Raw genomic sequence first — 14,231 nt, forward strand, 5'->3', positions numbered from 1 at the left:
GTGTTTATCCTCTCTTTCTGGAATTTTGATTTGGTGATTATTGGACCTTATTCTGTTTTTTATGTCTTTTAACCTCTCTCTCTTTTGTTTGTGCTTTATTATAGATAATTACTGTGGATTAGATTTTTTTCAATTTACTGATTTTATATTCTGCTGTGTCTGTTGTGCTCTTAAACTTGTCTATTGATGTTTTAAATATTTTTATTTCAATTATATTAGTTTAATTTTCTGAACTTTTCATTAGTTCTTTTTAAAAATCTGCTCGTTCTTTTTTCTTATGTATTTTATTACTTTATCTTTCAGTATTTAAATACAACTATTCTTGCCCCGCAGGCATGGCTTAGTGGTTGAGGATCAATCTATGAACCAGAAGGTCATGTTTCAATTTCAGGTCAGGGCACATGCCCACGTTGCGGGCACACACCACACTGGTGGATGTATAGGAGGCAGCCAGTCAATGATTCTCTCTCATCCCTCTCCCTTCCTCTCTGAAATCAATAAAAATATTAAAAAAAAATAAAACTATTCTTAAGTTTCTATTGAAAAGACTACAATCTGTAGTTCTAGGGGATCTAATTTGGTTTGTGTGTCTTTTGACTCCCACTAAGTTTGGATAATTACTTAATGTGTTTTTAAAATTTGAATTGTGAGCTAATTTTCAGCATGCCTTTGTCTGAGGTTTAGTTCTTAGCCTGGATGGAGGGTATGTCCTTCCAGAGAAGTTTTGTGTTTATTTCTGCCAAGTGCTCTAGATTATACAAACACCCGACTCTGGAGCCAGATTTTATTTTGATTCATTGTCCTGAAATTAACAATACCCAAGAAATATTTTTTAAATTATTTTTATTACCCTGAGCCTAGCAGTGGTTGGTTGACAAGCTGATTTTGTCTAGTCTGACCTTTTCACTTTTGTTATAGTCCTCAGTGGCTTTATGTGGGGGGCCTTAGTTCTAATTCTTGTGTTGCAGGCATCCCTATGGCTTCATCTTTTGTTTCTGAGTTAAGACCCTAGACTACTGAGACAGGCAAACCCCAATCATATCTAGCATAACATCAGTTCATAGTCTTATGGCTCTAATTTGGCTCCAGGGGGCTTCCCTTACAAATTCTTATAAGTTTAGCTATACATATAAAAGAATGCATCTTTATATTGTAGGATGCTTCTTTATATTAGAAGACTTTCAGATTATCTAGTTTCCATCATGCCAGAAATTATAGTCTGTAGTCTGTTACTTTTTTATAGACTGTGAACTCAATGAGGGCAGGACCAATGCCCATCAAGTTCACTGTATGTTCTTCAGCACCTAGTACCTGGTACATACTAGACACTTAATAAATGTGGAGTGAATGAAATGCTGTGCATTACAGATTTATTAGTAACAGTGAAAAATGGAAATGAACCTAGATGTCTAATAATAGAATACTGAAGTAAATGTTTATATTTACTTAAAAATAAATAGCTATTACTCATATATATTTTTTAGACAGAAAATAATGATTTGGAGGACTGTGTTATAGACTGAAAATTATTAAAGATTAAGTGTAGGTGAGAATATCAGATTCAATTTTGAATTTATAGTATGGTAATTTTAAATATGCATAACACTGAATATGAAAAATATGAAAAAACAGCAACACTGAGTAATGAACACCAAAATGCTAATAGTAGCTTATGTTGGAGTGGTGGATTGAGGATCCCTTTTTACCCTTTATTCTTTAAACTTCCTATAATGTGGCTCTAGGAAGATACTAAAAAGAAAAATGTTTATTAGTGTTCTTAAAAGTTTTTAGATTTAAATACACTAAGAGGTTGATAAAACATAAAAATTTCAGAATTAGTTTTATTATTAAAATGTTTACAGAGTTTTATATGAAAATACAGAAAAAGACCTTTCTGATACTCAGCGACACCTTGCTAAGAAAAAATATGAGCTGCAGCTTACTCAAGAGAAAATTATGTGCTTGGATGAAAAAATTGGTGAGTTATTTTTTTCCTGATACTACTTTCTTTACATCTACTAGAAAAAAGCTTTCTTCTCTCAGTTATAACAAGATAAACTTGGAGATAGGCCCTTCAATTAAAAGTTTATGATTCCGATCATGGAAATATGTTTTTCTTTGATAGTAAACTTTTTTACTTAGATCTAAGACCATAAATACATAGACATGGCTTCAAATTTTTCAGTGAAGAAAAAGCTAAACAAAGTAGTAACACTTTCTAATTTATGATGGTCACTTTTAAATTTACAAGTTTCTATGTAAAAATGTGTCTTGTTCATAGCAATTGTAATGAAACATAGTACACATATATATTACTTTTGGTGGAAAGTATACATATATTTGGCTATATCTATGATATTACTTGGGTTCATAAAGAAAATTATTTTTATAGTCTCCTATTTATGTTTCTTACCATTTATCTCTATGAAAATATGGTTATACTTTAATATTTTTATAACTTTAAAGTAAAATTTTGATTACGACTAAAAAAAACCCATTTTAAAACAGAGGGAAAATATGTATATATTTTTTATATTTTTATTGATTTCAGAGAGGAAGGGAGAGGGGGAGAGAGAGAAACATCAATGATAAGAAACATCAATGAGAGAGAGAAACATCAATGATAAGAAACATCAATGAGAGAGAATCATGGACTGGCTGCCTCCTGAACACCCACACTGGGGATCGAGCCCGCAACTCGGGCATGTGCCCTGACCAGGAATCGAACTGCAACCTCCTGGTTCATAAGTGGTTCACTGAGCCACACCAGCCAGGCAGAGGGAATATTTTTAACAGTATTTCAAAACTGTCTGGCATGAACAATTAGATGGTGGAGGTGCTTTTTATTGAGATGGGAAATATTAAAATATACATTTAAAATGGAAATATTGAAGAACTCATTTTTTGATATTTTAAATCCAAGTAAAAATGTAAGGTAAGCAGTTATATAGATAAACTTTTATCTTAGAAGTAAAACCTAAGCTAAAAATATGCATTTGGGACACATCAGCAAATAAATGATATTAAAACCATGAAATCACCTAGAGCAGTGGTCGGCAAACTGCGGCTCGCGAGCCACATGCGGCTCTTTGGCCCCTTGAGTGTGGCTCTTCCACAAAATACCACGGCCTGGACGAGTCTATTTTGAAGAAGTGGCATTAGAAGAAGTTTAAGTTTAAAAAATTTGGCTCTCAAAAGAAATTTCAATCGTTGTACTGTTGATATTTGGCTCTGTTGACTAATGAGTTTGCCGACCACTGACCTAGAGAAAATATAGAGAATAAGGAAAAGAGCATCCAGGACTAAGTAAGAAGAAGCCAAAGAATTAGGAAGAATACCCATAAGTGAGTGTTTTGGGGGAAGGCAAGAGAGCAAATGTTTTAAAAAGGATGGTAGTGTTAATTATCAGATACTTTTGAGAAGCTAAGTAAGATGAGGATGAAAAAAATGATGATTGGATTTGGTACTTTAAAGGGTTTGGGAACACTGACAAAGTTTGGATAGAGTGTTGGATGTGGCAGATGGGATAGTTGAGGGATGATTGGGCAGTAAGAAAGTAGAGACAGGAGAGAATAGAAGTCTGTTAAGAAGTTTGGCTACCAAGTGTAGCAGAAAAATGGGGTGGTAGCTTGAGTGGGATGTGAGGTGGAGGATTATTTTTAAAGCTAGGAACTCCTAGAGCTGTTTCAGAGCTTTCATTTCTTTATTGTATGCCAATGGGAACGGACTCATGTATCAGAACATGTGGTTTGCTTGAAAGATAGTAGCCTGGAAAAGGGAATTGATGTATTCTCAAGTACTATACAGATCATCCTCTTGGCACGGGATAGAGCCTCTCTTATGCTGCCCTGGATGGTCGTTGGCAGAGGGAGTAATCTAGAGGTCCAGTCTAGCAGGAGCTTCCCTAGTAGAGCTCTAGACAGAGGTTCTCAGATTGGGTGTGGTCAGAATCCCCTGGAGGGCTAATGCAGACCACTGGAGCCAGCTCCTAGGGTAGCAGATGGCCAAGGCTTTTGTGTCTTTTCCAGTTCGCTCAGGTGGTTCTCAAGCTTTTGTGCATTAGAGTCACATGGGAGGGCTGCTTGTTAAGACATAATTGCTCTGCCCAGTCAGAATTTCTAATTCAGTAGGGCTGGGGTTCCCAGGTGATGCTGATGGTGCTGGTTGAGAAACCACAGTTTGAGAACCAATTATATAGCAGTCATTGAGGCCTTCAGCATTGACATTGGCTTGTCAGTGTTTTCACAATCAAATCAGACATCCTGGGATGATTTTTTTTTTCTAGGAATTCTTAGGAAAAATTTAGAGAGATCAGAGTAGTAGAAGACATTTGACTCTGAACATGACTTAATAAAATTGAATATTTTATTAAGATCTGTTACCAACTTATATACAACAATAATTCTAGTTTAGAGAGAGGGGAAATTGGGGGTGAATGGTGATTTTAATATTCCACCCAACTTCATCCACCTACAGTCTGCATCCACCTACAGTATGTAAATCTACTTTGAGAACTTGTAATTTAGAGCTTTCCTTTGCTATTCTTATTCAAATGTGTTAATTGTGCTTTTACATTTGTGAGCCATTTAGAATGTCAAGATTCATCTTAGATTTTAATCACTAACAAAAGCCATGTTTTTATTTGAAATACTATACTTATTTTTAGGCATTGAATATAATATAGGAGAACTTACTTTGAAAAGTATTTCAATCCACTTGGATTGAAAATTTATCTTGATTAAGAAATGCCTTTATGATTACATATTTAGATAATTTTACAAGGCAAAGTATTGCCCAGCGAGAAGAAATCAGCATCCTTGGTGCAACCCTCAATGATCTGGCTAAAGAAAAGGAATGCCTGCAAGCATGCTTGGATAAAAAGTCTGAGAATATTGCATCCCTTGGAGAGAGTTTGGCAATGAAGGTATGTTCTGAGAACAGTGGTTTAAAAGAAATGTTTGCACTGAAATCTGAATAAAATAATAGGATTCTCTCAAATTTCTTTTCTAGAGAGCTGAAACTTTAAAATGTGATTTTGAAATATTTCAGAATAGTCTTAAAAATGTGTTCTTTCTCTCATCAATGTGTGGTTAACATGCACTAACAAGAACTAATTCAAATATCAAATATTCAAATTAAAAAGAAAGCAGTGAGATTGATTTCTTTTTAAAAGCACACCAGAACTTATATCTTCAGGGAGCCACTGTGGGAGGCAATATGTTTATTCCATTAAAACTGCCTTTGTAATTGTGTTCAGAACTCGATGCAGGTTTTTACATCGTGCTTAGCCACTAAGATGAGACCATATGGCAGGGGCCATGTAAGACCCGCAACATCATTTGGTCTGGCCCTGCCAACGCAACTACAGGCAGACTCAAAATTCAATAAACACAGGACCTTTTTTATAGCAACATAGATTTAGCGAATTATATTAAGCAAACGATGTTATAAATATCCAAATGGCCCTTGGCAGAAAAAAGGTCCCCCCTCCCTGCCATATGGAGTTGGTAAATAAAGCTGGATAATAATCTCCATTCCTCTCGGGCAGAATACCTATTAGAGAAAGGGGAACCCAGACGGGTAGAGCAATTTAGGAGAGCCCTGTGGCTTTCACCAGGTAATGTCACAGGGTTTCTTGATAGTTTATAATGCCAGAGCATAGATTGCAGAAAGGTAAGCATGGGGTAGGGGTAGGTGGCAAAAAAATGAGATGGATAGGTAAGCAACAAATTTTAAAATGTATGTAATGTTTAGAATATCATTGATATAGTGAACCAATGAAATAATATAAACAAAACTTTACAGTTACATCTTTATTTTAAAAGAAATATTGCAGCACTGGTTAACCCATGTAAAAGATGGATTATAGGAAAGTGAGAATGGTGAGAAGGATACTAGTAAGGAGTAAAATGATAAGAACTGTGGTAGGAGAGTGGCAGTATCCATGAGAGAAATAGGTCTGTGAAGGGAATAAGATTGACAAGATGGGCTTTCTGACTGAGGAACCATGTGAACAGTTGCCATGCATGAAGTAGGAAGCATGGGAAACAGAGCAGGCTTGGAGAGGAAGATGATCCACATGCCTTTGGGACATGTTGAAATATTCATAGGCTCTTGGATTTTTAGGTTTGGAGAGAAACTGGAATTGAAGTTAACAGATTTGGGAATCATGAGCCTAACCGAAGCCATCAAAGTGCCTGAGATAGTAAATATTGGTTTACTTATTTAAAAGGCTGACTCATCTCTATAAGCTATACTTTAATATTTTTTAAAAAATGTTATGGCTTTTGGGGGTAGAATTTTTTTCTCATATTTAAACACTACTACTTGAAGAGTTAAACATGTTTGTTTGTTGTTGTTTTTTTGTAAAAATTCTAACACTGAGAAACAAATTATTCAGATCTATCTGATTTCCCTCGGCTATATCTATATCTCACATTCCTTCCATTCTCCTAATTGTACCAACATTATCTTTTCCTTCACAAGGAATATTGAATTGCCAATCCATTTCATGATCTTGTATAAGATCATGAACATAAACACATCTATCCTCTGAGGAGAAACAAACCTTTTAAAGCAATATTAGACATGCAAAGAGGAAACAGTTTCTACAATAATATTTTAGAGTTCAATTTATAAGTACCATACAATGAAAAGCAGTACTCTTACAATCTAATCTGGAGATTACAGAAATAAATTCCTATGGAAAGTCTATATTATAATAAATAATATGAAGTTTTTTCATCTTATTGGTAATTTAAAAAGATGTCCCACTACTTACTACCAGTTAAAGTTAGAAAACTCATTAGGAAGTTCACAGGCTTTTTAGTAATAAAAGCCATAATTATTTGTGTAATATTTTAGTTTATTTTTTTCTCTATATGGATTTATGACCATCTTGTCCAGGTTAAATTTTTAACAATTAACTTGAACCTATGTCTCTAATTGGACAAACATATTGAAGTTGTACAGAAATATTAAATTGACAATGATAGCATAAATGTCAACAGTTTTTGAGATGCTGGTATTAGGGTAATAATATGAAGAGAAAATAGGGCTGGTAGGATATATTACTGGATTCTACCCAGTAATTTTGTTGTCCTGGATACTTTACAAAGTTCTTAGTATTAGATAGTCATACTTTCAAGATGAATTTCTATTGATAAAAGAAAGTCCTTTTTAGGCTTATAAATCATATTTAAGCTTTACCAAGTAATGACTTTCAGAAATACTAGAAGTTCAATTTGTTTTTCAGAATTTAATTGGAAATGTATTAAATTATATTTCAAAGGCACGTATAAACATTCCATTTTAAGTGGTATTTTCTCTTTGAGTTTTTCCTTGATTGGCTTGGCTTCTTAAAGGGGGGTTAACTGCTTTGCTAATGGATATGTTAACCATATTCCAATATCCATCTCCACCATTCTACCAGGAGCAGAATGGGAAACCAGAGCTAAAATTACCTTGGAGAGGAGCACATGAGTAAAGGGAGATAACACATACACGTGCACGTGCACACACAACATGTACACACAACTAAACCGTCCTGATGAACAGGAACAGAACTGGTTGGAAATGTAGGTTTAGGTTTTCATCTTCTTGCCTTGGTTACTTAGGATTTCAAACTTCAAAAGGCATAGTGAAATCTAGTTATTTAGTTAAAAGAACCGGGCTATGCTCTAGGCCTTATGCTTATTTAACTCACACTTAAACTTAAAAATAGACTTTTATAAGTAACTCCATTGTAGCAGCTACATGGATTTATGACCATTATTTATATTGGTGACTAATATAAATAATATACTTGATCAAAATTATTAGTCTTAAGAACTAAATTTAGATTCACATCATTCACTTCCCTGGGTTTCATAAGGTGACCTGAGGAAGTGAATCAGTCTACACCCCATGGAGAAAGCCCTAATGCAAACCACTGGTTTGCCTCCAGGTACAGAGTGCTCTGGAGGCTCTGGTGTTGCTGGGAGACTACACAAAGCCTAACAGAGCATCTGACACATTGATCTCATATCAGTACACCCAAGTGTAGTCTTAATTCTAATGAGCATAATCGATTGTTTTTGTCTAGTACAAATATTGGCATTGATACACTAGGCTTTAGTTTTAACGTGTAGGAAAGATGAATAGGGCATAAATGTTTAAACCCAAATGTAAATGAAAAAGGGTGGGGGAAATTGATTTCTGTTCATTCGGTTTTAACAGAAATAACAGTTTAAGATAATTTTTTATGTCATACTTATATTACTTTTCAAGGAAAAGACCATTTCAGGCATGAAGAATATCATTGCTGAGATGGAACAGGCATCAAGGTAAACCACTCGTCCAACAAGAATTTGAGTACATATTTATTAGGGGCAAAGTACTATGTTAGGTACAAAGATAGTAAGAAACAAGGGCTTAGTGTTACATATAGGGTGATAACTTTCTAATGTTGGAAGGAGGCCTAAGTCTGTGTAGGGAAGTAAAAGAGGATATGTCATCTGCCAAGGAAAGGGAAGGAAAGGACAGCAGAGAACCACAGACCAGGTAAAGTTTAAGAGCCTCGTGAATGCAAGTAGGTGAGTGTTGGAACCCAAAGTGAGAGGAGGTGTGAAGGGAGGAAAGGCTAAACACAGAGGCCTGTGTTATAGACAAATGAGGCTAGATTTTATCCTTTGGGAAATAAGAAATCATTAAGGAATTTTGAGGAGAATTTTGTGTTACAAAGATTACCCACACTGAAGAATGATGATAGATTGGGGTTGGGGAGTGTGGTCAGGGGTGAGGTGCTTGTGAGGAAGAAAATCTAGGAAAATGCCAGGTTTTGAGGGATGAATACTGGATGTGTAGAAACTATGGAAAGCGATGGCTTTCCTCTGAATTGGAAGAGCCTTTGAGACCTTGTATATATGTCTCATACGCAGTTAAATATGAGAGTCTGGAGAGTAAGGAGGAGGCCAAGGCTGGAGGTAATGATTTCAGAGTCTTCAGGGTATAGATGGGGTTGGGAGCCATGGATATGAATAGTATTTGTCTGAGCAAAGGCAGAGAGAAGAAGAAACAGGAGACTAAGAGTTGAGCCCTCAGAACCCTTACATTTTAAGAGGGCAGAGGAAGAGGAACCTGCAAAGGAGACTAAGCCATGGCAGCTAGAGGTCAGAGGAAAGCTTTCTTATATTTGAATGTCAGAAGTTTTGAAATACTTAGCTAATCATTGACTGTTATGTATAGTCAGCATCTTTTGTCCATAGTGAAATGTTGGCAACACAGAGAAACTCGAATGCACTATTTTCGCAGTATTTATTCGTATAAATTTAAATGTGTTTAAAACTTCTTCAAATGTTTTTATGCTAATTGTCCATCTTCTGTCATGTGAGAATTTGTTATTCTGTTTTGGTAAAATGTCTCTTCTGACGTACTATTTGATTTGTGCAATAGACAGTCTACTGAAGCGCTAATTATGTGTGAACAAGACATTTCCAGGATGCGCCGGCAGTTGGATGAAGCAAATGATGAACTGGCTCAAATCGCCAGGGAAAGAGATATCTTGGCTCATGAGAATGACAATCTCCAAGAACAGTTTTCTAAAGCTAAACAAGAGAACCAGGTATATTTGTCCTAGTCTCTTTTTCTTCAAGAAAACACATATTTCCTCTGAGGCGCGGTTCTCCTTTTATTGTGTAGAAAAGCTCAGGCTCTGCAAGCAGCCATTTTTTACCTCTATTACACAATATGCCACATAATTTCTAAATGAAACTCTCAGGCATAAAATGTTAAATATTAAGGAAAGAGGGAACAGGGAATATAATAGATGTATATTCAACCTTAGAAGTACTCAACAAATGAAGATAAAAGCTTCAGAAACTTTTAAGAAAAGGTAGATTTCCTTCAGGGACTATTATTCTAAGTATGAGTGTATGAACTATGCCACATTTTTTGGTTCTCTTTAGCACTAAATCTTTTCGGGAAAATTTCTTTTATAGTTACTTCCTCTCTACGCCAATATACTTTATCCACATTTCTCATTTCCAATATCATTATTTTAATTTCACCATTAAAAACATTCTATTTGGAAGATTTCCTCCCCCCTTGAAAATTCTTCAATCCAAATGATATCCCCCATGTACTGTCATTCTTATATGTTTAGTTTGCATCATAAAATTCTGTATTTTAACCATTAAATATTTTCAATTTTTATAAAAATAGATATAAAGATGCAACATTTTGTTTATTATAAAAATTGTTTATGTTAAAATACTGTGTTCAAAGTTAATGAATAATGGGATTTTGGAACAGAAAAGGGACAGCACATAAAAATGAAAAAAATCTGGCCCTGATGCTCAGTAAGAGCATCATCCCGATACATCAAGGTTGCGGGTTCGATCTCCAGTCAGGGCACATACAAGAATCAACCAATGAATGCATCAATAAGCGGAACAACAAACCAGTACCTTTTCTGTCTCTCTTTCTGTCTCTCTCTGAAAAAAAAAAAAAAAATCATTATATAACATAAACTGATGAACAAAAACAGATCCAAAGACAGAGAAGCATCAATCAGACTGTCAAAGCTCAGAGGGAAGGTAGGGGAGGGTGGGGATAAGAGGGAGAAGATCAACCAAAGGACTTGTATGCTTGCATATAAGCCTAACCAATGGACACAGACACTAAGGGGGTGAGGGCATAAGTGGGGGGTTTGGAGGGCAAGGGGGAGATAAGGACACATATGTAATACCTTAATCAATAAAGAAAAAAAAAGTATAATTATGCTGAAAAAAATTAAAATAAATCAATGAATAAAAATTAAAAATGAAACAAATCTGAATAAAATATGGACTTTAATTAATGTATCAATATTTTGATAAGTGTAGCATACTAATATAACAAGTTAATGAAAGAGGAAACTAAATGTAGAGTATATGTGGACTCTACTATTTTCACAACTTTTCTATAAATCAAAACCTATATTTTTAAATTTTTTTAATAGCAATGAAAACAAAAAATGTGAATTTATAATTTTGTGTTCTCTAAAACTATAGAAAATAGGCTAAAGGTAAATATAACATATATTTATGAAAAAACTAGGTTAAAAACTCATTTTTACTACCCAGAGTTAGCCTCCATTAACATATTTTTTTACTAATTTTCAATGTATTTTTAACATTTTTTACATGAACTTTTTATGTAGCTGGAATAAAACCACATGCCCCTTTACATCATGGTTTTTCTACATGAGGAGGCAGTAGATAGGAATGGTTTGGACTCACATGAGTTTGAATCCCCCTGCCTGGCTGTGTGATAGTATCACTTAACTTCTCTGAATCTCAGTTCATCATCTGTAAACATGGAGAGTAAGTGAGAATATGCTTAGAAAGCACTTATCAGAGAGTCCAGCATAATCACTTGATAAATATTTTGTACGGACATTATAAGCATTTACCTGCTTTTTAAAAATCGTATAAACATTTTGTATAATCAGAAGAAAATTGGTAGGTATAATAACAATTTTCATATTTTCAAGAGTAGCTTTTTCCTTCATTTGAGTCATAGGCCCAAGGGTAGAAGATAGATTCCTCTGTGGAGGGCAGATAAAGAACCCTTATCACAGAAGATGTGGAAAACAGAAGCCTTAAAAAATTTCACCCTGCTCTAACTGCGTTGGCTCAGTGCTTAGAGCGTCAGCCTGTGCACCAAAGGGTCGTGTGTGTTTTTGTGTGTTTTTTTTTTTAATAGATTTTTACTGATTTCAGAGAGGAAGGGAGAAGAGAGAGAGAAAGAAACATCAATGATGAGAGAAAATCAATTATTGATCAGACGCGTGGGGGTGTACAGGAGGCAGAGCATGTGCCCTGACCAGGTATCAAACTATGACCTCATGGTTCATAGTTCAATGCTCAACCACTGAACCATGCTAGCCAGGCAGGGGTCTCAGTTTCAATTCCCAATCAAGAGCACATATAGTGGTTGCAGGTTCTATATCCAGCCTGTAGGGGAGTATTTGGGAGGCAACCAATCGATGTGCCTCTCTCACATCCATGTTTCTCTCTCTCTCCCTCTCCCCTCCTCTTCAATTCTATCTAAAAGCAATGGAAAAATATCCGCAGATAAGGATTAGAAAAAAAAATTTCACCCTGAGCACCACAATTTTTAACAAATTGGGATGAGGTATTTTTAGTCTTTTGTCCTGATTTTTTTTTTCACTAACTATAGATGGATGTTTTCCTCTGTTATTAAAAATTATTCCACACATTTCTCATAGAAGCATAATATTCTATGTGGTTATATCTTTATGTAGATGCTGTTATTTGCTGCATCATTCACTTAATGTGAATAAATATTGTTGCTATAACAAATAATGCCTTAATGAGCATTCTTTTTGTTAAATTTTGTTAGATTTAATTTCAAATTGAATCAAAGCTTAAGTTTTTTTATTACTATTTAAAAATATCTCTTGATCATAAGATAGCAGATCACAGATTAGCTTTTTGCAAATATATATTTACTCCAATGATACATGGAAATGCCCATTCTTTGCCATAACAAAATAGCTTTAAATCCTTGCTAATTTATAGGCAAATAGTATTTCATTATCTTAATTAGCATTTATTTGATTTACTAATAAATTTTTAACTTTTAAAAGTATTATCCAATTGTGCTTCCTTTTTTTGAATTATTTGTTTGGGACTTTGGCCCATTTACAGTTTGGACTCACAATTTCTCACTGTTTTTATATGAGCTTTATATATTAGGTATATTAATTTTTACTTATAATGAATATTTAAAAATTTATTCATGGTGGTTTTGACACAGAGAAATTGTTTATTTGTTTTGTAGTTAAATTTAGCTATATTTTCTCATAGGCCCTGTCTAAACAATTGAATGATACTCATAATGAACTTAATGATATAAAACAGAAGGTCCATGATACTAATTTGGAGGTTAACAAGCTGAAGAATATATTAAAGTCTGAAGTACGTATGTATATTCCCCCTCCTTTCTCATGTTACCTGAGTTTTCACTGAACTTCTGATCAGTTACACTCAAGGGGAGAGCTGAACCAAGTCTTCCTTTAATGCATAGCATATTTTAGTGTTGTCAGTGATGGGTTTATTCTGTATTTAGAACACCATCAATGTCCAGAATCCTCCTAACTGGGTAAAGGACAGAGGGGGCAGAATCAACTTTTAGTTCATTCATATTTGAAAATGGTAGAGATTCCAAGTGCAAACTTGGACAAAAGAGGCTCCACATTGTGTATCAGATCAGAATTGATCACGCTATTGTGGGTCCATTTATTTCTTAGGATCAGAAGTCAGATGGCTCTCCTCCGCACTTCTCTGTCAGTAACCATTTGACCAGGTGCGTGGATGCTTAAAGCAAATTTTGGTGCATGTGTGACAATCCTGGAATAAACAGAGGCTTTGACAAACGATGTTAGATGTATCCATTTAGTAAAATGTTATCTAAAATAGTGTAGTTTGGTTGATTAAAAAGTATAGTTGGATTATAATAGGTGTAGTGTTTGTTACTTACATACCACTGAAACTATTAATAGAAACTCACACCAAGAAAATCTGTTTTCTTTATCTTATTTAATGTATTATTTCATATCAGTCCACAAACATATGTAGAGCATTTATGTGTGGTGTTCATTAGATTGTTAGGACGTTGAGAGATAGAGAGTGTAAGGACTCCTAAATCGCAATCCTTGCTTTCAGGCAATAAAGCAGTGAGCTTACGTTGACAAAGCAGGCATTTCCACACTTCTTGATTTAAGATGCCAGCATGTAATATCACGAATGGACAGAAGCTCTGGAATCAGATAGGTCTGACTCCTCTTCTCCTTAATGGCATGGACTTAGGTGGGCTACTCAACCTCTCCTAGTCTCAGTGTCCCCGCTGTAACTGGGAAGAACACCCAGGTCAGTCAGCAGATCTAGCACAATGATCCATTTAAGTCTATTCTGGAATAGGGCAGAATATAAATAAATGAATATCTTAGCAACACTGAGCGTAGTTAACTCTGAATTAGTGTAAATCAGTTCCCCTCCTCTTCCTACCCTGTCACATTAAGGATTGGGGCTTTTAGATTCTGGAGTTGTGTTTTCAGACATCACACATCAGGTTTCTCTTAGCTTTTAGCATGCTAGTATGAGTTCTTTCACTGGATTTCATTTCACAGCACCATTGGATGGATCCAGGCACCCCTTCCCCCAGAGAGCACAAAGCACGGGTGGTCT

The 14,231-nt window shown here is 35.0% G+C and overlaps 1 protein-coding gene across 1 annotated transcript in view; it reads left to right on the forward strand.

The window, feature by feature from the left end:
* The window catches only part of LOC308255572 (testis-specific gene 10 protein-like), a 145,689-nt gene that overhangs the window by 71,586 nt on the left and 59,872 nt on the right, over nucleotides 1-14,231 (forward strand). Inside the window, exons 10-14 of the mRNA XM_080683193.1 lie at nucleotides 1,863-1,978; nucleotides 4,770-4,924; nucleotides 8,269-8,324; nucleotides 9,433-9,601; nucleotides 12,852-12,962. Coding sequence (XP_080539319.1) covers nucleotides 1,863-1,978; nucleotides 4,770-4,924; nucleotides 8,269-8,324; nucleotides 9,433-9,601; nucleotides 12,852-12,962 — 607 coding nt within the window. The remainder of the gene's footprint in view (nucleotides 1-1,862; nucleotides 1,979-4,769; nucleotides 4,925-8,268; nucleotides 8,325-9,432; nucleotides 9,602-12,851; nucleotides 12,963-14,231) is intronic.

Source organism: Plecotus auritus, assembly GCF_963455305.1.
Source record: "Plecotus auritus genome assembly, chromosome: 8".
NCBI lineage: Eukaryota > Metazoa > Chordata > Mammalia > Chiroptera > Vespertilionidae > Plecotus > Plecotus auritus.